This window comes from Drosophila innubila (assembly GCF_004354385.1).
Source record: "Drosophila innubila isolate TH190305 chromosome 3R unlocalized genomic scaffold, UK_Dinn_1.0 2_E_3R, whole genome shotgun sequence".
Classification (NCBI taxonomy): domain Eukaryota; kingdom Metazoa; phylum Arthropoda; class Insecta; order Diptera; family Drosophilidae; genus Drosophila; species Drosophila innubila.
In genome coordinates this window covers 29,765,405-29,791,845 of record NW_022995380.1, presented here as the reverse complement: position 1 = coordinate 29,791,845, position 26,441 = coordinate 29,765,405, and the positions used below count along the sequence as shown (strand labels likewise).

Genomic DNA, 26,441 nt, shown 5'->3' with positions numbered 1-26,441 from the left:
CAAGTATTTTGTGTTCTGCGGTTTAGATACATATATATATGCTAACTATATATATGAATATATATTTGGATGAGTCGAGCATGTGCTTTTTCTATGATTCAATCCCTGACCGGCTGCCAATCAGAATACCTGTGAGTAAGTCCCCTGTGTGGTCTTCCCATCAAAAATATAGAGACTATTTTTAATTAAATTGCCACAAAAATATCACTCATCAAAAAAAAATTATAAAAGCAATAAAATGTGAATTTCTGAATGTAAAGCACTAAAAACGACAGATAGGTATTTTTCTTATTTTTAAATATAGTTAAGGTCAATGAAACACAATATTCCCCTATTTTGACAAAAAAAAAAAAGATAACATAAAACTAGGAAATCATATTTTTTTTAATAAAGAATTAAAAATCACATTTTTTTTTTTGCCAAATAAATATTTCATTTTTTTATTGAAAAATAATTACTTGACGTATTATAAATTTATTAAGACAAATAACACTAAGAAATATTTTTAAAAACTGTTGTTAGTTGACTTAAAATAAACAAATAAATAAGGAACAGAAAATAATTTTTTGTTCTTTGCTATTTATTTCGACAAAATATATATTTAAAATTTTTTTAAATAATTTATTAAGACATTTGCATTCTTGAGCCGATGACAATTGGGTTTTTCTTTAATGGAAATGCAATCAATCATGTTGCAGATTCAATTGAATGGATGTCAGCTTGCAATTTAATGGTTGCGAGGGTTGCCCCATTCATTGTCAACACGACCAAACTGGGCAGCAGTAACAGCAACAAACAGCAAAAAGAATAATAATAACAATAAGAATAACAATAAATGCAACAGAATGTTTACATGACGTTGACGATGACAGGCAATAGTTAACTTGAAGTTTCAGAGACGTTGCAGCCCATAACTCAAGCGCATTATCAGAGGCAATTAAAAATGGCAATGACAATGGCAACAACCTTCATTAATTCGTGTTTGTTGTTGTTGAAGAAGAAGAAAAAGCTACAGAAAATACAACACATTCAACAACCGCAACACAAACAACAACAAGAATGAAACAATAACAAAACAAAAGAGAGAAAACAGAAAAAACGTGTGTCAATGAATTGTTGTTCAGTGTAATTCAAGTTTATTCACATTTACACATTTCCTTACAGTACTCAGAATTGTAATTTGCCACACAAAATTTCCCAATATTTCTTGTAAAAATAACAAAAACACCTACAAATTTTAAGAAATCAAAGTAGGAACATAACAGAAAAATAAAACAATTATAAAAATCAAAAAAATATGCATACCTCCAAAAACTTTATAAGCTTAATTTTTTAATTTTGGTATCAAAATTCCTTTCGAAAAATGCAAAGTTAAACTTTACACAAAAATATATTATGTCGATTTACTGGTTTCTTTTTAAGTGTATTTTTGGAACTTAACCCATATATAAAACAATTGTGTAACAGCCGGAAAGAAAAATATTTTTGGAAATACAATAATTGTCATCCTTAAACAATATTTACTGCCTTTTAATCTCTTGGCTGGCCAGGAAAACAACCAAAATAAAAGAGTCTGATGTTGAGACTTCGCTTGAGAAGATATGCGCCTTTATGTATGCAGTCTTTTTATCTCTTTTCGCTTTCATTAGGAATTTCATTAGCATTTAATTTCAACATCCGCTGCGGTTTTCGAGATGTGTCATTGTGGTTAACTTGCTACGTGTCTTTTCCGGTGAATTCATAACACTTGCCAGGTGAACTCGACTTATATACCTGGCAGATTCGATTATTCGCTGTAGTCGTCTCTGTGCAATTCGTTGCGACAAGGATTCCAAGTGCGAGTGTATTTTTATTATTATTATTTTGTATTCCTTGTCGAAATGTTAAACATAAATATGAAGGTATTAGTTTTAATTTGTATGTTGTTTATTGAAATTGTTGGCATACCAATGGAATATTGCTTTGTTTACACTTTGCCCAGTGATTAGTTTAGTTAATAGAGCTCTTATTTTTTTATGTGCAACCTGAGTGAACGAAAATCGAAAATCAAAAATAAACAATAATCTACAATCGAAATGTGAAATGCGAAATTCGAAATTCTGTGAATTCCTTTTGGCCAAGTTGTGTTGCCGGGCCACGTCCAGTTTTTGGCCACAAAGATCTCACCACGAATGGCAATTAAGCTTAAATGCTTATTAACACATTTATGCGTGTATTATAAACACGATCGCAAAAGCTCTCAAAACGTGTCCCGAATTAGCCATCTGTTTATTTCGCACCAACCAAAGTGTGTTCCGAGAAACCTCCTCTTTGAACTGACCAATAATTTGCAGTGCTTTAAGCCACAAAATAAAGGTGCCTTGTGTCTGATTATTTTTTGGTAAATTAGTCAACATTTTTGGTTGGAAAATTATAGTGATAAGAAACACTAATCTATATAATCAAGAATCGTGTCTATTAAAATTTTATTGACAAGAAAAACTGCATAGGAAAATGCTAAAAAAAAATCACAATTTTATTAGCAATATAAATAGTTCTATTTTGATTTTTTAAAAATTATTACACATAAGTTTCTTATAATATAATAACTACAACATAACTGTATTAAGAAACTAAGTTCTGAATACATTTTTTTAACTAATAGTTTTTAAATTAATCTATTTCAAACAAATCGAATATGTTTCGTCTAAAAATTGGATTTCTTATAATCAGTGCATTTCTCACATCCAGTTCAATATTCTGGCAATTAAAAGGCGTGGCGCCAGGTGTTTTAATTCCCTCCACTTCATGTGCAGTCCCAGTCCCAGTTTGGACCAGGCCAATGCCTTTGGCATTAACTTGCACTGTCCAAATAAACACGCACACTTTGTAAGCGTCCAAAAGCAAATAAATATTTGTAATTTATATGTTTTTGCCACGACGTGGGCAAGCAACTGCAGAGATACTACACATGAAATATGTAAATAAACCGAATCGAATGTAAATGTGAACGTGAGAATGTGCGGCTGTGTGGAATGCTGAATGCACTACAAATAACATAAAATAACCTCCTCTTATATCTCAAATGTGAATATCAATTAAATTGCTTACAAAACATACATGTAATCAAGCCAAAAAATCTTTATATCTATGTTTTAGGGAACTTTGTAGCACAATTACAGGTAATTGTTAGTTGCATTCAACCACAGATGATAATAATACACATAACGCATACGCCGCGTGTGACCATAAATTGAAATTTGCAATACTTTGCTTGTGTTATTCCACGCCATTTGGGCAAAAGTGTGCCAAATAAATCAAAAAGGGGAACCATTAAGTAAAGTATTAAATAAAACCTGAATAAATACACATATTGCATGCAATCTCTTTTCTTCTGTCTCTGTCTTTGGGATTCTCCATGCTGCAGTTTATTGCATACATTAAAATTTTTACGACACTTTTGCAGATAAGTGTAAGTGTGTTCCGGACTTGAGTATCTCAAAATGACTCATCCACTGACAGTAAAATTTTTAAAGAGATCACTTACAGATCAAAGTTTCTGCATAAAAAATTATGAGATGCAATTTTAAAGCAATGGCAAATATGATTTAGAATCGCGCCAAATCGCACAGTATTAGTATGCAAAATATAAGAATATCAAAGTCAAACATTCGATTTTTTCGTTTCGTTTTTTCTTAATATTTCTATAGAGTTTATTTTGTGCAAGTTTTATGAAACGAAAGCTAAACAAAGTTGATAATTTTATAGTTCTAAAACGATCGAAATATACTCGTTAATTTCAAGGTTAAAGACGCAATAATTAACTCGGCGAAATTACTTTTGGGGGTCTACCTCCGGCTGCGCCATATGCGTGGCGTCGACTGCGGCAGAGGCAGAGACGTAGGCAGAGACGGAGGCAGAGGCAGAGGCGTATAAACAACTGACATGTTGTCTATGCTGATGACGAGTCTGATGATGTTGATGATATGGACAGCACATGGCAGACGTTTAATCGCAGACACTGTCCCGCCAGTCCGCCATTCCGTCATTCCGTCAGTCAGTTGGCTCGTTAAGCCAAATGGCATTAGAGTCAATTTTGTAGTTTTGAATTTATTGTTGAATGCATTTTGATGCCTATTTTTTTTCTTTTCTATATTTTCCATTTTTCAATTTTCAATTAAGTTTTTGCCAAACGCATTTTTCTCAAGGTTAATTGATTTGCGTTTTGCTGATGGCTTTCAATTGTAAATTGTGCATTGAAAACTCGTATAATTGTTAAGTTATCAATGCACTTCAGGTCAATGCTGATTTCAATTTAGATACACAATGCCAAATGCATCTCTTCATTTTCATTTTCATTTTCATTTTCATCTTAATGGCATTATCTATATATAGAGACAGTTGAATGCGATCATTCTTGCTCTTGAAGGGGATTTCCCCTTCAGACAGAGCGACAATGATTCTTTTTTCCAGGGAAACCTATGAAACAGTTTTATAGACATGTTGTTGTTTTGTTTTGCTGTTCTGGATGTTTAGTCGCATTTTTGTTTTCGTTTTGCCATTCGCTTCATCAAGTTCTTCCCACGGTCTTTACTTTACTTTTGTTTGTCTGTTGCCGTTGCAGAAAATGCAAAACATTTTCCGGGAAATGCCCAAATGAAATTTGAAAATATTTACACATACTTTGGGCATTCGTGAGTTCTAATTAAACGTTGCTGCTGAATATTGTTTGCAAATGTTTGCTTTATTCAACTCTTATTCGTTGTCCTATTTAAGCCAATTGCCTTCATTTGTACGCATTCAATAGAGTATTCGATTTAATTCGACACGATCACGATTCCAGTGCATTAAGGCAGCCAAAAAAGCGCATGCTCATAAATTCAACAAGTTTATTTACTTATCACTCTATAAACACAACCGTCCGGATTTGAGTAGTGTCTGCATTTGAATATCGAACAGAAATTGGCTAAATGTAATATTGAATGCAATTGCATGAACTGTATAAGGTCATATAAGGCCATGTCTGTAATTTATTGTAAACGTGTGGCTAATAAAATGCGCTGAAATTCAACACTGCCTTCTAAATTCAAAATTCCATCAAATGTTTGAATGATTTGATTTAACTGGCAATTAATATATGAATACCATAAAATACATAGCTGATAATTTGCTAATTTGCCAATTATAATTTGTTAATTTGTAGTCTGCGCATGCGAGACAGCAAATTAAAAACAATTGACGGCATTACGTATACGACACGTGGTCGACATAAATTCGCAAAACTTTGAACGTGGCCAAAAAGAGAGTAAGTGTAGGGGCGCCAGTTGTTTGGCTTTGCAATTAAGTCATTAAATACAAATTAAACGCAACAAGCGGTGTAATTAAGCGTACATTGCGCATACGCCGCGTTGTGTTCGCTTCGATCGCGTCTCAGTTGCGTTCACTTAACACCAACACCTCTGCGATCTCCCTCTCGATCTCTCGCTCAATTAGCTGGCCACAAATTGTGCGGTTTACAACAAATATCGAGTCAAAAGTCTATAAGCCCAATGCGAAGCTGTGGTCAATGTGGCATCGTTAACGGCCTTCACGCTGCTCGAGGGAACAGACTGTGAGGCGTCGTCGTCGTCGTCATCGTCACACTGCCGCGCAGACAGAGTGTCGGCCAAAATGTAGCCATTGGCATAAATTATAGCACTCGGCAAATATATAAAGTAATCGACTGACACACAAATCGCTTGTTTGCTGACCAGCTGTAAACAGGTTTTTCCCCCCATTTGCTGGCCATCTTTCTTTAGGGTTCTTTTTGAGTATTTTTTCTTTTGTCGCTGCGCTCAATTAGTCAGAGGCCAGGAACCACTTTGACTTTATAATAAATTATATGAATTATATTAAGTGGAAATGAAAACAGACCACTAAAAAAAAAATATATATATATATATATATATTATCCAAACATTTGCGGCTATCACTTGACGCTGATAAAAACCGAAAGCATATTTGCATATTTATAAGGCTGTTGGAAACAAGTTAATAAGCAGCCTGCATAACTAACAATCGAAAGATAAACACAGCTCATCAGAATGGCGCTTTAATTAAATACATAAAGCCGAAGAAAAAAATCAAACAGAGACATTTGCATTGCAAATCGCACGCGGCCATTTAAACATTGGATGAAATTTATGATAAGCCTCACACCAGATTTTCAATAGAATTTCTTAAACGAATTTTAAAATAATAACAACAACTTAAACAAGAATTCCGAGAAAGCAGCTCTGAGAAAGAGCCACTGATAACCCTGACAGTCTGTGCATACAGATAGACGCTTTGATTAATGATAAATATGTCAGCAATAAATAAGAAAATTTCTTGTTTAAAGCTAAGTCACAATTCATGACTTTCCAATTGGAACTGAAAAGATTATAATTAAAAAAAAAAATATTATAACACACTCAGCAAAATACACATTCCATTTCAATTGAAATATATATCCTATAGTAAAATTATAATAAAATAAGTATACACAAATCTATATATATTCAATGCTTTATACAAAAATCCCATTGCAGCTGATATATGATTTCTAAACAAAAATTGTAAATCAATTATTATTTTATACTTATTTCATTCCAATCAATAATAATAGTTAGTTATAAAAATTAGAATCTGCAATTCAATCTCATAAGCTAAATTTTAAATCATTGTTGGGTGCTAATATTTAAAAGCATTTAAATAAAATTTGAATACTTTATTCAAATGACTTATATCAGGAATTATTTCATTAATCGAAACAACTTTATTTTTATAGTCATCACTATCATTTAAGATACGTGAATTCTACTCAAGAGTCGTCCGAAAAGTAGGCAACTATTCTTTAGTTTAAGGTTGAAGTGGATGAGAATAAAGAAGAACTTAAATTGTGTCTATAAATAGAAACGTTCATTAGTGTCTTGAAATTACTCCGATGAAGATAGATATTAAATTACTGATTTATTGTACGCTCTACATTTATTGAGGCGAATATAAATCTTGTGATCCATTTGATCTATGTTCAATATCAGTCAACACAAAATGTCAAACAATATTCGAATCGATTGCCAGATCAGGTTGAAGGTTTGTCTGTCCCCTAAACCAAAGTATTCATAGTATTCATAAACAACGGAAATTCGAGCATAGCACACGGCACGCCCCATCATCCATTTATCCATTTATCCAATTTGAGTCCAGTTGGCAAGACTTATCGGTCAATCAGTTGCGACCAAAAGCCAAAACACGTTCGATGCGACAATTTGGTGGTATAACAAATGCTTTGACATGTCGTTTACGCTGGTGATTTGGTGGTGCGGTGTTGCTGTGGTGGTGCGACAAGTCGCAGAGTTCACAGAGCTGCCGTAAAATTATGTAAAATGCGGCCATTATTTAGCCAAATTGATTTGGCAACTAATTTCGTGAATATTTTTGTCTGAATTTTAATAGAAATTAAAATTTATTTCTATGCCAACGTAACAGCAATAAAACAATAAAAACAACATTGATCATTGTTGCACATACCAAAAAAAAAAAAGCAAAAAGAAAAAGAAACAATAGAAAAAGCCAAGACACATCTCAACCGTAAATTAACAAATTAAAGGCATATAAATAAATGCCCCGAGGTGGTACTTAAATACAGCCACGAGTATTTCATCTTTTTCACCTTTTCATCTATTTTTCTGCAATTTTTTTGTTGGCATAGAAATAGCAGAAAGCGCCTTTGGCACACTTTACACCTCTGCGCTTAAACAATTTAGTTTAAAAAAAAAAAGAGAAGAAAAAAAATGCTGCGAAAATGTGCGAATTATTTGGCGTTTGCAAGGAAGTCTTTTCAACAGGTCTATAGATCTACAAATTGGCAGGTGTGCATTTTTGCCTTGATCAATAGTTTTTTTTTTTGAGAGTTAATCAGTGTCTCACTTGGGGAATTATTTGTGACCAGCTGGTTCAGTGAAACGTGCTGAAAATCTGACATAATCTGCCACGAAGGTGTGAGAGAATGTGAGAGAACTTTCTGCCTAATCGCATGATATTGATATACATATTTATAACAACAGCTCGACTAAGACTTTCTTTTCTTTATATTTTTAGCTCGTGCTTAAGAAGAGCTGCGAGTGGATGTTTTACAAGTATAAATACAGCCAGAACATGTCGACACACTGGCGCCAACCTGCCTCCATATTAATCTCCCTCTTGGTGCTCTTCACAATCGGCGGAATTATCTTTCTGCTGAGCAGTGCACCAAGTCATAGCACCAGCATTCGATTGGATAATTTCGATAGACAGATATCTAAGAATTTCAACAACGACACTATTGTGATCAATTGGAGTGATAAAACGGACATTGAGAGCGATCACGTATTTGGCAATATCCAGGACATTGGCGATGACAATCTCAGCACCTTTGTCACGCCCATCAAGGTGCACAATATTAGTCTCAACGAGGAGGATTTACTGTACGAGTCGAAGCGAAACAGCGACAGCAGCAGTCAACGAGGTGAGTGGATAAATAAAGTGTAAAGTACTACCAAAGGATATCTAATTATCCGGATTATCCTGATTACATCCTGTAGATGCCACATCCGCATTCAGCATGACGGGCACATTCCGCAACAAGTCCAGTGAGATCTGGGATCCACATCCGGAATATGTGCTCAAAGTATTTAACCAGCGACTGCATCTGGTGCTGCATCAGGACACTTCATTTATACCCTCGAATACTTTTCGCGTCATACGCATACTCAACAATCGCACCGAGGAATCAGACGAAGAGGAGCAGGGATATTATCTCGGCTGCTATTACAAGGGACATGTCGAGGGCGACAATCAATCTGCAGTGGCTGTCAGACTCTGCGGCGGGATGGTAAGGCCAACAATTAAATGCTCAAAAGTTGAATAAAGTAGGCTATAAAATAGTTTTTCCTGCTACAAATGATAGGACAATGATCTTAAAGCCTTCTTTTGGAATCTTTATAAAATATTTGAGTTCTGCCACAAAATTTATAAAGTCAAATTGCACAAATTTGTTTATCCCAAATTTTAAAAATATTATCTAATATTAATAAGATAGACTGCACATAAAATAATAATAATTTATTTAAGTTTTTTCCCAAAATTATTTTCAACAAAGTAAATAAAATACCAAACCTAAACTAGAGTAAAGTTGATAAATTTAGTTTAAATTCGAATAAAACAAAGCTAATAATGACTAATGTTTTAGACCTTTGTCAAAATATAATTCTTCCATTCCTTTGGTGGATATTTGCAGTAAAATTAATATAATTTTTTTTTAAATATAGTGTAATCTTTGCTCTTCAAGCAAGCAAGTTCGGCAGGTGGCTGAGACCTTCATTTGCCATTTGCATTGAGAGTTATGCTTATCAAAATATCACAAATTATGACTACTAATTAGCTATTACCGCTCTCCGTTCCCTCCACTCTCTTTAGACTGGTTATATTAAAACTAGTTTTGGCACGCTGCTCATTCAGCCGGTAAACCAGACGAACGGCGACGAGATTTTGCACCGCGTCTGGCGACACTCTCAGCGAAATCCCAGACACGCTGTCTCCGACTTGGATATGGCATTGGAGGAGTTCGAATTGGCGGCGAATAAGCAACCGCTTCTCACGCGCAGCAAGCGACACTTTCTCAATACGGGCAATCAGGTGTACACTTTGGAGGTTTTAATTGCCGTTGATCAAACCATGATTGAGTTCCACCAGAGCGATCTGCATTCCTTTATACTCACTCTATTCTCGATTGTATCGAATATATTTTCGGATGCCAGCATTGGTAATTCCATACACATTTCCCTAATCAATCTATTGAAACTGAGCGATCCATTTCCCCATGAGAGGGGAAAAAATTATGCACCGTCCGAGCAGAAACTCAAGCGTTTCTGTACATTCCTGAGCAAGCAAGGATATCACTATGACACTGCCATGCTAATCACAAGGTGAGTAAAGACTCTCTATTTAAAGAGTACTTGAAGTACTTGAAGTCTGGGCTACCCCATAGGGATCAGATATGTAGCAGCGAACGCGAGGAGAGATGCAGTACTCTGGGATTGGCCGAGCTGGGCACCGTTTGCAAGGCACGTTCCTGTTCCATTGTGCAGGACAATGGACTTCCTGCCGCCTTCACTATTGCCCATGAACTGGGCCACATGTAAGTTTACTTAATCCTCTTTTTTTTCGATCACACAATCTCAATTAGAGATAAAAAATAAATGATACTTTTATGTGTATGGCACTAAAAAAAAATCAAAATAAAATAATAATATTATGTCCAAAATTAAGAGTTTTGACTCAAAACTTAGAGACTAAGACTACAAAATACGTCAAAAACTAAAAATTTTTAAAGTCAAAGAAAACAATTTTCGATTAAAACACCGTATGATAAATTCGAAAAGCGTTGATAAGAAATCTATATATATAAAACAGTTTGTCCTGACTGACTAACTGACTGATATTTGTACAGGCCAAACTGTAAGACCGAGGAGGGTGAAATTTTGACACAACGGAGCTGAGACAAATTCAGTTTATTATAAAATGCGTGCTTAAATTAAAAACTCATAAAGATGATTTTAATTTTTGATTGAAAATTATCATTCGATTTTTTTTCCGAACATTAAACAACTTTCACTTAAATTGGAACTTTGGAGTCATTACATTCTCTCACATAGCTGTACTATAGTTTGCTAAATTCTAATTTTTTATCGATTCCGTTTATAGTCTGAATATGCCACATGACGATGATGATCGCTGCAAGCGACACAACACAAAGTCGGGCAAGAATCGCACGCTTCACATCATGTCCAGCATAATGGGTGATCATATGCATCCCTGGTCCTGGTCAAAATGCTCCCAGCACTATGTCTCCGAGTTTCTCGAGTAAGTAGCATTCATTTTAAATTTATTTAATTGTTTTTATGATATTCATTCATATTTGTATTAATATTATTGCGACAAATAAGAGTTGTCATGAAAAAAATTATAATATAAAAATAGATTTTTAAAAAATTGATATTTAAAATATTCTTAGAAAAATGGACAAATCCTGCCTAGAGAATACACCGACTCGAGAATATTGGAATAATTTGAACACAAAATTGCCGGGTGAGATATATTCACTGGATCATCAGTGTCAGTTGATTCATGGCAATCAGAGCACACATTGCACCTTCGAGACGGAGTGCCGACGACTTTTCTGCAATGCCAATTCGCACCCCAACGAGCTGTGCCGCTCCAGCAATCTGCCCTGGGCGGATGGCACGCCCTGCAACAACGACCGGTACTGGTGTCAAAGGGGTCACTGTGTGCCACGCGGTGGCAACTCCGATCAGATTGTGCACGGCGGTTGGGGTCCTTGGTCTGAATTTACTCCATGCAGCTTGACTTGCGGCGGAGGCGTCCAGGAATCGCGACGTGAGTGCAACAATCCGGTGCCCTCAAATGGTGGCAAGTATTGTAATGGCAGTCGCAAGAAGTATCGTTCTTGCAACACTTTCAACTGCCCCCTGGACACCCCGGATCCCCGAGAGCAACAGTGCTACGATATGAATGGCAAAAACTTTAAGATTCCTGGCATTAGTCCCGCCTCCAAATGGATACCAAAATATGGACGTGAGTATAATCACACCTAATCACAAAAATCCCTTATCAGAAATTCAGCTTTGATTTCGCTACAATATTTTTAGAAAACTAGAAAAAATTTAAATACAATTGTGAAATTACAAAAATAGTAAGAAAAGCGCAAGTCTATTCAAGAAGAGTTCATTAAAACAGGAAGAGTAATTTTTGAAATTTTTAGTGATTTTAAATCAAAGTCAAACTTTTTAGTTGGGACAAATATTTTTATATGCGTGTACAATGTACAACTTTAAGTAATTAAATAATATTACAGTGAACACTCATGAGACGGACAAGTGCAAACTGTACTGTCGCCTGGAGGACGATAGCGCCTACTTTAAGCTGCAGGAAAGGGTTAAGGACGGCACCACCTGCAACGTGGACAGCTTTGATAATAATGTCGAAAATGTTACACTAAGATCATTCATCAAATGTTTCGACAACGATACATGTACGGAAGTCAACGGACTTGTGTACGTCTCCGAATTGTTGAAGCAGGAAAGGCCCCCCCAGAGTCTCTACTATATCACGACAATACCAAAAGGTGCGTACACCCAAAACTATATTCGTAATTCAAAATCTATACACACCCTCATACATCCAAAAAGATTTCTATAAATAAAATTTGGCTAATGATTTGATGAATGAATGCTAATGGTAAATGTTTCTGCGTTCCGGGACTTAATGTGCAATTAAATAGTTTTTACGACATCGATCGCAAATTGAGTCATACAACAACAAGAACACAAAAAGTGTAAAAAAGGGGCAGAAGAAGAAGAAAACAAAATTAATCAAAGGTGTTTCTATGCGTGTATGTTTTTGGGGTCTGCTTTCGTCACTAGCGTGAATTGCGAATAAGACAAGTGGGAATGCTAAAGTTGAGTGTGCTCGACAGTGAGATACCCAGTAACCAGTTTCTTTACATTGAAAGTTTTTTGAAATTATTGTTAATCCAATGTGCTACACATTTAATACGTCTAGCTCTTCAAGTAATAGTCGGAGATTTTCGTTTTTTCTTTAATTTTGCTTTAAAATTTTAAATCAATATTTCGGATTTTAAAACAATTCTAATAAAAATATGATATGCATGCACCTAGTTTGATACCTCTAGCTCTTCTAGTAATTCTTCAAAAACACAGACATGGCCTGATCGAAGATGCCTTCTTCTATTTGTTACATGAATCCCGCATTGGGGGATTACCCCTTACCTAATCGTATTTAATAAGTCAGCTCACCTTGTTTGATTAGAAGACACGTGACTCAAGGCGCCGCACTGCTCCCGACTGGACTGCGGCTGATATGAAGTCTGCTCTCTGCTCTCTTGATCAGCTGACGTTGCAAATTCCAATTGGAAAAGCATTAAAGCGTCTCACGTACCGACTGATTCTCGGACAATTTAATTTAATCACGGCGCCTGATGACCGGAGTCTGACAGCGCGACAGTCATTTTCACACACACACACACACACGAACACTTTAATCGGTGTGGCAGCTGATAGCGCTCATTGAGCTATTTTAATCACATACGCACACACTTGTTACGTTGCACCGGAAATGCAATAATTATTATTTTTAGCAGGTGAAACACACACGTGAAAAAACACATAATTAAAATTATGCAACGCTTGAGTACAAAGCAAACATGAACGAAACAATTCAACCACTTATTATTAGCATAATTTCATTAATTAAATTACGCAAGCGTTTTGACAGCAACCGCACATCAAATCCAACTGAAAAATTTTCTGACTTGAATTTTCACGAGAACATTCGATTCTCTTCTTTTATTAGTTGCATGTGTGTGTTTTTAAGTGTGTAGTGTAAGTGTAAGTGTGTTACTCACACACAAAGACTCTATTGTTTTTGTTGTTGTTGCCACTTTGCTAAAAAAAAAAACACTGACTTCATTTGATCGGCGGCAAAAGACAACTTACACATATCCATTTTCTTCTATCTCTTAGTTTGGAGCTGCCATATCAGTTAAGATCTAAAAGGCGTTGCCAAACTAACGCGTTACTATCGTTGCTAGCACTGTTGCCAACTTCGATATTTTAATGCTAGTTCTGACTATTTTCAGAGTTAGATTACTAGAAAAAAAATGTTATAATTGCTATTAGCCAGAAAGTTGACTATTTTAAATATATATATTTAGCTTATCCTTTCAAGTAATTTATTTCCTATAACAACTCTGTCCGTGAAAATAAAAGCTATGCATTTGGTATGTATCGCGTTACTATCGTTGCTAGCACTATTGCCAACTTCGATATTTTAATGCTAGTTCTGACTATTTTCAGAGTTAGATTACAAAAAAAAAATAGTTTTTAATTGCTATTAGCCAGAAAGTTGACTATTTTAAATATATATATTTAGCTTATCCTTGCAATTAATTTATTTCCTATAACAACTTTGTCCGTGAAAATAAAAGCTATGCATTTGGTATGTATCGATATCCATTTATAAGTTCCAGCCAGAAAAAGCTTTTAAAAAGTAGGCAACACTGATCGACAAATTTTACTATTCTGCTCGCACAAGGTGCGAAATTAATACATTTTTGGAACGAGAATTTCGCGACTAAATAATATGGAAAAAAAATCATAAAATAGTTATAATTAAAAAAATTATAATCTCTACGTATGTCAAACAACAATATAGCTGACGTCAACCTTTTTAAAGTATAATATTTTATATTTAAAGTATATATATTTGTTTTGCTAAATTAAAAACTTTACATAGACATTAAAAAGTTACAAAAATGCTTGCAGGTGCCTCCAATATAATAATCACACAGCCCGGTTATCCAGACCAGAACTATATTGTGATAAGCAATGATCAGCATGTGCCACTGATAAATAGTGTTAAGGTGGTCACTCCCTATGCCAAGAAGTACTCCCATGCTGGCGTTACAATGGATTACAATGGATCCAACAGCACTATTGAGCGTGTGAGCACCACATACTCATTTAAAACCACACGAAATCTAGTTCTCGAGGTAAAGCAAACGAATATAATTTTAATCTTTGAATTAACGTTTTATGCACTTCTCTTTCTTCAACAACAACAGCTCATCTCGATAGACCTGAGTGCTGCCAAGAAACAGGACACTGTGCTGCTTAAATATACCTACACTTTGGATAAGCCGAAAACTGCCGAGCCGGAGGTGGTGATGCTGAACCGCTGGCAAATGCAAACCTGGAGCAGTTGCGACTCACTCTGCCAGGGCACCATGCACCGCCAGGCCGCCTGCATCAGCACCAACCAGGGCGTCAAAGTGGCCAATCAATTCTGCGATAAATCCTCGATGCCAAATACGGAGTATCGTGATTGCAATACAGACTGTGTGCTTACGTGAGTTTAGGATTCCCTATAAGAACAAATAATTCTAAGCATACCTAAATTTTAAGAACGGGCGATCTTCTAATTTAAATTCTAAATTTTAAGAATATGTCGAAACAAAAAGCCATGCAAAAATACTATAAAATTAAAAAAAATTACTATAATTAAATATTTTGAATTGGTTCCAGAAATACTCATAAAAAGACTAACACTATGGAAAAGTGTTTACATTTAAGTACATTTAATATCTATTTATTTCAAAAAAAATCATCTGGAAAAGTCAAAGTTAATATTCTTATTTTAGATATTCCCTATTTTTTTATTTCAAATTTTTATTTTATACTTTTTTTCTTCGTTTCCCTTTTTACCAACCCGTATTATGATTTCCCCTCTAAATTTTCACTATCCTGTCGGTGTTTTTTATTTCATTTTTTTAACCCTGATTTTAAAACATTTAAATTTAATATAGTTTAAACTAAGCTTACTAGAACTGTTTTATTCTTTAATAATAATATAAAAATAGAATAAAATAAATACTTATTTCCATTCTCTTCTTGCTCTAGATTGAATACGACGAGCATATCGGAATGCTCAGCCGCCTGTGGAGAGCTGGGAACTCGCGAGAAAAAATTCAATTGCATCCAGACATTCACGGATATTCAGCGCTCGAATATTGTGGACATGTCCTACTGCCAACTCAAGTATGAGATTGTGCGACACGAGCAATGTCGCGAAGGATGCTGGAACTACACGGACTGGTCAAAAGTAAGTACTCATTGATCATTCTATGGCATTGAGATGATCTTAATGTATATCTCTTAACTTGATGCAGTGCACCAAGACCTGTGGAACTGGCAGCCAAGTACGCGAAGTGCGCTGCTTTCTGAATGGAACGCCCGTTGGAAATGAACTCTGTAATTCCAGGACCAAGAACGAATTCAGTGAAACTCTGCGCGCCTGCTCTATTGAACCCTGTCGCTTTTATCCAGATGTGACGGTAAGTAACCGTTCCCTTTGACACTTCTTCAAAAACTTCAATCTCTCATAACTTTGTCAAATCTTAGCCGATTTTGTTGCGGAGTGTTATTTTTATCATTATTTTGCCTATATTTTAATTCTGCATCAAAATTTTAGTCACTTAAAAAATTGTATTTTTTTCTATCATTGACCACTTTTTCCATACCTTTGCCTTGACACTTCTTCAAAAATTTTATACTGTCATAACTTTGTCAAATCTTAACCGATTTCCTTGTGGAATATACATTTATTCATTATTTGTCTTCTTTTTTGATTCTGCATCAAAATATTAGTCACTTAAAAAATTTCATTTTTTTCGATCACTGTCCATTTTTTCAATCCTTCTTCTATACCTTTGCCTTGACACTTCTTCAAAATTTTATACTGTCATAACTTTGTCAAATCTTAACGATTTCCTTGTGGAATATACATTTTTTCATTATTTGACTTCTATTTTGATTCTGCATCAAAAAAATTAGTCACTTACAAAATTTCATTTTTTTCGATCACTGTCCATTTTTTCAATCCTTTTTCTATACCTTTGCCTCGACACTTCTTCAAAAATTTTATACTGTCATAACTTTGTCAAATCTTAACCGATTTCCTTGTGGAATGTACATTTTTTCATTATTTGGCTTTTATTTTGATTCTGCATCAAAATTTTAGTCACTTAAAAAATTTCATTTTTTTCGATCACTGTCCATTTTTTCAATCCTTCTTCTATACCTTTGCCTTGACACTTCTTCAAAAATTTTATACTGTCATAACTTTGTCAAATCTTAACCGATTTCCTTGTGGAATATACATTTTTTCATTATTTGACTTCTATTTTGATTCTGCATCAAAAAAATTAGTCACTTACAAAATTTCATTTTTTTCGATCACTGTCCATTTTTTCAATCCTTTTTCCATACCTTTGCCTCGACACTTCTTCAACAATTTTATACTGTCATAACTTTGTCAAATCTTAACCGATTTTGTTGAGGAATGTCATTTTTATCATTATTTTGCCTCTAAATTGCCTCTGCATCAAAATTTTAGTCACTTAAAAAATTTCATTTTTTTCGATCACTGTCCATTTTTTTAATCCGTACTTTCCCCATGACACTTTTTCCAAAACTTCAATCTCTCATAACTTTGTCAAATCTTAACCGATTTTGTTGCGGAATGTCATTTTTATCATTATTTTGCCTCTATTTTGATTCTGCATCAAAATTTTAGTCACTTAAAAAATTTAATTTTTTTCCATCACTGTTCATTTTTTCAATCCTTTTTCTATACCTTTGCCTTAACACTTCTTCAAAAATTTTATACTGTCATAACTTTGTCAAATCTTAACCGATTTTGTTGCGGAATGTCATTTTTATCATTATTTTGCCTCTATTTTGATTCTGCATCAAAATTTTAGTCACTAAAAAAATTTAATTTTTTTCCATCACTGTCCATTTTTTTAATCCCTTTTCCGTACTTTCCCCATGACACTTTTTCCAAAATTTCAATCTCTCATAACTTTGCCAAATCTTTACCGATTTCCTTGCGGTATGTCATTTTTATCATTATTTTGCATCTATTTTAATTCTGCATCAAAATTTTAGTCACTTAAAAATTTTTATTTTTTTCGATCACTGTCCATTTTTTTAATCCCTTTTCCGTACTTTCCGTACTTCTTCAAAAATTGTATACTGTCATAACTTTGTCAAATCTTTACCGATTTCCTTGCGGAATGTAATTTTTATCATTATTTTGCATCTATTTTAATTGCAAAACATCTCTTAGTAAGACATTTAATAATCAACTATTCTTTTATTATTATTCTCCACATATATTACTTTATACAGATAAACACACGATCGGTGAACCACTGGCTAGCTGGAGAGTGGGGCGAATGTAGCGAGTGGTGCAAGATGAATCGTACTGTGAGCTGTACACATCCTTATGGCAATCAGTGTCCTCTGGACAAGAAGCCTAAGGCTGTAAGAAACTGCTGCCACATCAAGTACACCAGTGAGTGGGAAAAGGTAAGTGAATAATTTATGTATATTTTCATTTAACTTCTTAACAAATATTTTCCTGCAGTGCTCTGTGGAATGTGGCACGGGAATTAAACGCAAGTTGCAGAGATGTACTCGCGTCTACAAGCCAGAGGTGCCAGGTGCACCCAAGCGAAGGGAATATATCGGCGACTCCTTCTGTACAACTCTGAAGGTGCGCAAGCCCACGTTGCGAAAATCAACCAAAGTGTGCAAGATCAATTGCCGCTGGAACAGCTCGGAGTGGTCACGTTGCTCCAAGGATTGTGCCGAGGAATATCAGACACGCTTTGTGCACTGCGAGGCGTGGCAAGGAAACCGAGTCAGCGAGCAGCATTGTGAGGGAAAGCGACCGATCAACCGGAAAATATGCAGCAATTGTGTGCGACGACAATACAAAGTGTTGACGCCTGTGAGTGAAGCCTGAAATATTTAGAATGTCTTATTAAAATGTCCAAAGGGTGTATTAAGGGTGGGATTAAGTATATATATATTCTTGATTAGCAGCAACAACAATGTCTTAATAGCCAAGTCCGTCAGTATTATCCCCTAGGTCTCTGAGTTTAAAAGAGCTAGAGATACCAAATTTAATAATAATACTTTTACTTAGAATGTTTCCTTGTTCCTGCAAATCGAAAAAAAAAAAGAAAACAATGTATTAGGACATTTTTTAAGCTATAACTTTGAGATTTGGACCATATAATACTTACTGCATTGTCTAACTGATCTAAAAATATCAACACGATAGGATAATAGATTCAGAGCTTACCAAACTTTCGGAGTGTGTGTTAGTAAAATTCTAACTAAGTATTTAGTGAAATTGGAATTCACATTCAATAACAACTTTAGTTTTTGAAAGCATTTTTCCAAGTATTACTCAGAGCTATAATAAAATTTGTGATATAATTGGAAACACGTGACTTTTGAGAATTTAAAAAACTACAGTTAATAAATAGAATTTGTATTTAAATTACAGTTTGGTGGATTCATAAAATTAATCACAATTCTGGTAACAGATAAATTAGTTAATGAAATAATTAAATTTGTGTAGCTCTGGTTAAAGATAATTTAGTTTGTGTAATAATTAAATTTGTACTTACAGTGCGACTGCTCGGGTTACGAAAGACGACGCATCCTCTACTACGATTCGCAAAGACGACGAGTTGCCGGCAAACCCAAAGTGGAGAAACACAAGTGCACGCCGCCCTTGGCCTGCTCTTCGAGAAGTCTGATGAGCAACAGTAAGGGAACTTATAGCTATGCGGAGAATGTGAACAGTCGAAGTGCACAGAGTTGTGCGGATGTGCAGCGCATGTATCGCATCTACAAGGATGGCGACTACTCGCTGCAGGTGCGATCCCGCCAGGTGCGAATCTATTGCCATCAAATGAACACGGCGGCGCCAAAGGAGTACATCACTGTGGAGCCACAGGAGAACTATTCCATCTACTACGAGTACAAGACACGGAATATTGATAGCTGTCCACCTGAATCACGTGCCCATGAGTATGCCAATCCCCAGAACTCTGGACGCACACATTTCAGCAAACTGCGACTCAACATTAGTGAACTGCGAATTGTCGAGAATGATTTCGAGTTTGCCGAATCGAGGGGAAATCGCCAGGCACTGGGATCAGCGGGTGACTGCTATAATCGGAATATGAACTGCCCCCAGGGAGATTTCTCCATCAGTCTGCAACGCACCGGATTTGCCATGCGACCAGGCACCGTTTGGAACACCTATGGCAGTCGAGCGATCATGAAACGGACAAGTGACGTAAGTAATGGAACACAGATCAGTTTGTATATTTTTTAAGAATTACACAAACCATGACAATAAAACTAGAAATGAAATTTCGAGAAATTCCAATTAGAAGAAAAAAGGAAGTAAAAATAAGTCAAAAGTATAAAAATTAGAACACATATGGTTCATTAATATTAGTACAAAGTAGCAGCTTTTTAAAATTATTTTTTAAAGCCATTTTTGTTTTTTCAAAATAAAGATGATTTTAAAAATAATGTTATACATTAAAGAGTATTATCAAAGTTTCACCAAATAATATATAATACGCGTATTTTTTCTAAAATATTTTATGCATTGGATTTTTCCAATTTTTAACTGTCCAATTATCATAATAATATGATTCATAATTCGGTTTTTTAAATTACTAGCTTCATATTCGTTTTTTGTTCTTTATATTTTTCCACAATTTTTTTTTTAACAAGTTTTATTATTTTTTTTATTCTTAAGACGCGACTTTCACTAAAATATTTTGGACATTTTTTTTATAATTTTTGGCTTTTTTTTGATTGTTTATCTAATATTAATTTTGTAATAATAGTTTCTGCAAAATCTAGTTTCCTTGTTTTCTGTTAATACATAATTATGAGCAATTTTAATATTTATGCAATTATTTGTTAAAATTCTTTTTGAATTCGGTATAAAATCGCATCTTTATTCAGATATCTAATTTCTTCTCTCTCCATAAATAACAGTTTGATACGTCGCCGTTCTCACGACGAGCCTTTTGTGGTGGCTTCTGCGGACGTTGCTCGATATCGGCCTCATCCGGACTTTACGTGGAAGCTGTGTGATCGCGGAGACTGCCTGACTGACTGGTGCAGCCTCCAAGTGGGCTTGATAAATCCTTGGTGCTAGTTTTGCGCAACGGTCGGCTCTTGTGCAAAACAACTTGCTTATCTTCACTGCCAGTTCCAGAGCAAGCAATTGATGCCATCTCCATGAGATCTGCCAATTGAAGCATCGTGATGTGCACACGAGTCAACTGCACAAAACCCATACAAATTTAATAGTATTAAAACGATTTACATACACACACACACACAAGTACAGTAAATGTATGTAGCTATAGTTTAAAAATGTCAAAGGAAAAAAAAGTAAAAGTATTTTCGAAATATGAATCTGGCTCCACTTTGGAGAATCCCAGAACTCGAACAAACTGGACGCCAAAAGAATGTTGTAGATGTCTGATTAAAAGGAAGGAAAAAAACCTTTAAAAATTAAATCAAATAACGAAATTACAAGCATATTTCATCGCCATTCATAGAGTTTAAGCACTGTAAATAGTCAAGTAGTTAACAAATTAATTACATGTACTATATATTAAGAAGCTTGTTAATCAAATTAACATATGATATTTATAAATTTAAGTACATAAAGAATATTTTTAAGAATACAATCAGATGTTAAGCTAAAAAATGCAAAGGCTTCGCAACGCTTTTCGTTTTCAATGTACAGTGCTCGCTCGATAAATGAAAAAGCTTTAGTTATTCATTAAATGCAAGAATAATCAATCCATTTAAGAAACTAATTGATATTCGAACGATCATTGTATGTACGTAAAGTGTTGTTTTCGAAGTCTTTACTAAGCAAAGTGCAATGCCGGTTTATACAATATTTGTATACTTATTTTACTTTGATTAAGTCATTTTATATACGATATATACGAGTATACATGTGTACTATATAAATAATTACATTTACTTAGTTAACACTAAAAAAGAATACTCATATTTAATAAAATCCACGCCAAAAGAAAGAAAAATAGAAACCCGAATTGTCTAAAAGAAGTCAGAACAGAAAGAATATAAACTATAATTTTTAAAATTAAAACCTCCTTTTTTGTGCCTTGGCAGAGGAAATCGCAACTGCTCCAGGTTTGCATTTGCCAGTAATGAAGATCTATATAGTACTGACAAAAGCAAACCTGGAGCAGTTGCGACTTCAGCTCCGCAAAGTGTAGGATTAGACAATCAATATAGTATTCTGATTCTTGGCAGCACACAGCTCTATCAAGATGAGAGTTTTTTTTTGAAAAATAAAAAAAATGTTTAAATCTTATCTTCCAGAAAGAATATTTTTGATGATTTTCTAGAAAAAATCAGTACATTTAAAAATAATTTTCCTTTTGTGTTCAATCAAAACGCTTAGCAACTTACCAACACACCCACACACACATGCATATGCATATATGTACATACTCGCACATATACATATATACAAATACAATCATATTGAACTAACCGCACTGCCCTCGCTGCCAATTATTCAATACTAATGTATTTTGGTATTATAAATTATAAATTAATAAATTATTCTAAGCATTTACATAAATCTAATTAAAATAAGCACAACACATAATAACAATAACAATAATTGAATAAAAATAAAAACTGTTGTTAAACCGAATTTAATATTGCGTCTCAAACTTTTTTATGGTAATAGAAAAAAATTGTCTTTATTGAAAATGTTTATATTTTTAATGGAAGATATATATTTGGCTTTAATTTCACAGACTAATATTAAAAGCGCTTTCATATACACTTTTGATAAGTTTATAAAATATGTTCAACACTGTGACAAATTTCACTTGAAGATGTAAAATGTGAAAATCGTCAGTGTTTCCTTTTTTTTATTTTATTTTTATTTTGTTGGTATTGGTAACTGTATAAAGAGTTTTAGTATAGACTCTTTGAATAATTAATGATAATTATGTGCAAAAGATTACGATTGTTGTTGTTATCCTCTTTGTCTTCTTTTTGTTCTCTTTCTTTGCTGATCTTTTTTAATGTGCAGCGTGCTCACGTTGTTGAAAAGCTCGCTTCTGTTGGTGTAGGTATTGGAGTATGTGTTGGTGTTTGTGGTGGTTTGTGACATTGCTAGGTTGGTTGTTGTCTTTGTTGATCTTTCGCAACGGGGGAAAGATTTAAAAGCACTTGCGGTGCACAATACCGGGACCGGACTCATCGTATTCCTGCTTGGAGATCCACATCTGCTGGAAGGTGGACAGAGAGGCCAAGATGGAGCCACCAATCCATACGGAGTACTTTCTCTCAGGTGGCGCAATGATCTTGATCTTGATGGTCGATGGAGCCAGGGCAGTGATTTCCTTCTGCATACGATCAGCAATACCTGAAGTACAAAAAAATATATTCATAAATAACTATGCACTAAAAACATTTACTTTTATATTAAAGAAAATCGACAGAAAAAATTACCTATGTATCTAACATTTTGAAATTTTTTCTCAAAAATATAAAACATAAATGTTAGTTAATTTTTCTAAAATGTTAAATTTTTCTAAATCTTAAGGAAGGAATTAAGAAAAACTTTGTAAACTTGTCTCTTAATTAAAGAAATCAACTTATACATTTCTAAAAAAATATATGTATAATATTTAAGTAAGTTTTTTTATATTTTAAATTTTTTCTAAAATTATAGAGGATTTCAACCATCTGAACTTTCTAAATTTAAAAGCAAAACTGGCCTAGAATTAAGAAAAATGCTTCTTAATTTGGAAAAAAAAAGACTTTCAACATTTTGACAAACAAATAATAAAATTTGTGGACAAGTTGAAGGTATTTTCTACATTTTAGAGTGAGTGTAGTATTTTTTATGGCAATCTTGGGGTTAGATTTTTTGTTTTTAATTAATTATTTACCTGGATACATGGTGGTACCGCCGGACAGCACAGAGTTGGCATACAGATCCTTACGGATATCAACATCGCACTTCATGATCGAGTTGTAGACAGTCTCGTGGATGCCAGAGGATTCCATGCCCAGGAACGAGGGCTGGAAGAGAGCTTCTGGGCAGCGGAAACGCTCGTTGCCAATGGTGATGACTTGACCATCGGGCAACTCATAGGACTTCTCCAGGGATGTGGAGGCAGCAGCGGTGGCCATTTCCTGCTCAAAGTCCAGGGCGACATAGCACAATTTCTCCTTGATGTCACGCACAATTTCACGCTCAGCGGTGGTGGTGAAAGAGTAGCCACGTTCGGTGAGGATCTTCATCAGGTAATCGGTCAAATCGCGACCGGCCAAATCCAGACGCAGAATGGCATGGGGCAGAGCGAAGCCCTCATAGATGGGCACAGTGTGGGAGACACCATCACCAGAGTCCAACACAATACCGGTGGTACGGCCAGAAGCATACAGTGAGAGCACAGCCTGGATGGCCACATACATGGCCGGCGAGTTGAAGGTCTCGAACATGATCTGGGTCATCTTCTCGCGATTGGCCTTGGGATTGAGTGGCGCCTCTGTCAATAATACTGGATGCTCCTCGGGAGCCACACGCAACTCATTGTAGAAGGTGTGATGCCAGATCTTCTCCATATCATCCCAGTTGGTGATAATGCCATGCTCAATTGGATATTTGAGCGTGAGAATACCACGCTTGCTCTGAGCCTCATCACCAACGTACGAATCCTTCTGACCCATACCCACCATCACACCCTGGTGGCGTGGACGACCCACAATCGATGGGAAGACAGCACGGGGGGCGTCATCACCAGCAAAGCCGGCTTTGCACATGCCCGAACCGTTGTCGATAACTAATGCACCCGCATCATCGTCACACATTTTGACAGTTGTTTATCTGGAATTGTAGATGACATGGATCTCTGATAAATTTCACTTCCTTGCATATTAGATCATTTTTTTAATTGGAATACTCAAGTAGAAAATATTACTTAGATATATCTCCCAGTCTAAATATATTCTGAGAGTTGCTCCTACTTTTAATTGGATTATCTAATATTCGATGTTTTTATAAAATTCTTTTTATTGAATTTTTACAGAATTCTCTATATTCTCTATTTTAATTGGAAATATAAATAAAAATTAATATCATGATCGATGATCAGACAGGTAACAGAAGAGTCTTTATATATATATTTTTGAATCTGTAGCATTCAACATGAGATACTTAAATAGATATAAAAATTTCTGAGATTTTCAACTGTGACACAAAATTAATCATAGGAAAATCGAGTATTAATCCAAATTAAACTGAAATTGAAAGCTAAAATAGGTTGTTCTAAAATTTAGCATCAAATATTTATTTAGTATTAATATGATTACTAAAGAGCTCTCACATATTTCAAGTTATGTTATGTAGTTTTCACGCTTTTCACTTGAAAAATAACTACAAAATATACATAAAATAGCTTTGAATTTCATTTCTGATTCATTAGTTCTCACATTAAAATAGATTCAATAAACTTTTTCACTTACTTCAACTTAGACTAAGAGAAAATAAGTCTAACTTTAAAATATTCCAATTGTTTTTCATGACATTTCTTGGATTTCCAATTGTGACTTATTAGTAGAAAAAAAATATGCCACTTGAAATGTATTCTACAATTTTTTCACGTATTCCAAGTATTACTACGAGATGATAAGTTACAAAAGTTTATTTTTGTGTCTCAGTTCAGATAATTGGATATAAGTTAGTCAAATTTCTTTAATTTTTAACTGTAATTCAATAAGGGAAAGCTGATATTTCACTTTAAAATAGACGCTAGAAATTGTATCGCGTATTCCAAATGAGAGACTAAGAGATGTAGAGTTTTTATATCCTTGTGAATTTCTTGTTTCCTTATGAATTCGATGGTATAAATATTACACACACTTGCACACACAGACACACACACCACACACACCTTTTAGGCCAACGAAAGGATGTGGTGAAAATAAATCGCACGTTCGATTCTTGTTGGCGTCCAGACTCAACAACAAATGGCACAGCAATCGCCAAGGGTCGTCTTTATATCGAAGGCTCTCCCAAATGGCGATTGTCAATTGAGTTAAGAACTCAATTAGTTGGCAGCCAAGCAGAGACAGAGAAAATGTGTAGAGCGTATCGTGAATCGATCCATATAAGCCGTTTTCTTAATTGTCGAGAAAGCAATTGAAGAAAGTGCCGAGTTATATGCGACATTTAAGCACGCTGCACTTAAAATAAAGTTGCTATAATGTGCTTTAGATTCTTTAGTATGTGTTGTGTTTACAAAAGTGTCTCTAAGTGCAGTACGAACAATTCTAAGCAGACTTAGTCTGGGATGCCACAGTGTAGGGTATAATTGGAGAGAATGATAGAAAGGGAAAGAGAGCTTGGGAATGCCAACTATTTGAATGACTGATTAGCAAATATGCGTGGCCAGGCTAATAGCATTTGTGCCCATGCCCAACCCTTGTCCGTTCCCCTGCCCGCAGTCATCGTTAAAGTGCCGAAGATACTTCGTCTCGTTGCCAATTCAGAAAATAGAAACGAACCTTAGAAGGACTGACAGATGCTGCAAGACAATTGGCGAACCGTGGACCCTGATGCAAACAAATAACGAGAGAAAATTTGAAAGAGAAACAGAGAGAGAAAATGAACGAGTGAGTAAGGTAGAGATTGTGAGAAAGAGATAGTCAGGGACGCAGGCACGCAGCATCGAAGCATCGATGCAGACAACGATGCAGTCACCAAAATAGACGCCGCTAACAGAGCGACACCTATTAATCAACATCAAGGTTGATATCCGCGAGCAGCTCGAGGAAGAGCATCCACCACGCCTACCTCCTCACTTATCCCTCATCCCTCCCCTCGTCTCGTCACGTCGTATTGTC

The 26,441-nt window shown here is 35.0% G+C and overlaps 2 protein-coding genes across 2 annotated transcripts in view; one reads left to right on the top strand and one right to left on the bottom strand.

Annotated features, from left to right (window-relative positions):
- Positions 1–22,206, top strand: part of LOC117790366 (A disintegrin and metalloproteinase with thrombospondin motifs 9) — a 50,358-nt gene extending 28,152 nt beyond the window's left edge. Inside the window, exons 4-18 of the mRNA XM_034629802.1 lie at positions 8,101–8,506; positions 8,583–8,872; positions 9,457–9,965; positions 10,028–10,177; positions 10,744–10,902; positions 11,054–11,634; positions 11,915–12,184; positions 14,403–14,629; positions 14,702–14,985; positions 15,537–15,738; positions 15,806–15,970; positions 17,829–18,008; positions 18,067–18,432; positions 19,123–19,797; positions 20,517–22,206. Coding sequence (XP_034485693.1) covers positions 8,101–8,506; positions 8,583–8,872; positions 9,457–9,965; positions 10,028–10,177; positions 10,744–10,902; positions 11,054–11,634; positions 11,915–12,184; positions 14,403–14,629; positions 14,702–14,985; positions 15,537–15,738; positions 15,806–15,970; positions 17,829–18,008; positions 18,067–18,432; positions 19,123–19,797; positions 20,517–20,615 — 4,563 coding nt within the window. The 3' untranslated portion in view covers positions 20,616–22,206. The remainder of the gene's footprint in view (positions 1–8,100; positions 8,507–8,582; positions 8,873–9,456; positions 9,966–10,027; positions 10,178–10,743; positions 10,903–11,053; positions 11,635–11,914; positions 12,185–14,402; positions 14,630–14,701; positions 14,986–15,536; positions 15,739–15,805; positions 15,971–17,828; positions 18,009–18,066; positions 18,433–19,122; positions 19,798–20,516) is intronic.
- A 403-nt stretch (positions 22,207–22,609) lies between these two features.
- On the bottom strand, positions 22,610–25,589 carry LOC117790368 (actin, indirect flight muscle). Its single transcript, XM_034629803.1, has 3 exons — positions 25,490–25,589; positions 23,483–24,423; positions 22,610–22,953 (listed from the first exon to the last, which is right to left on the bottom strand). The coding sequence occupies exons 2-3, from the start codon at positions 24,405–24,407 to the stop codon at positions 22,748–22,750; spliced, it is 1,131 nt and encodes a 376-aa protein (XP_034485694.1). The 5' UTR covers positions 24,408–24,423; positions 25,490–25,589; the 3' UTR covers positions 22,610–22,747.
- Between the last annotated feature and the right edge of the window lie 852 nt (positions 25,590–26,441).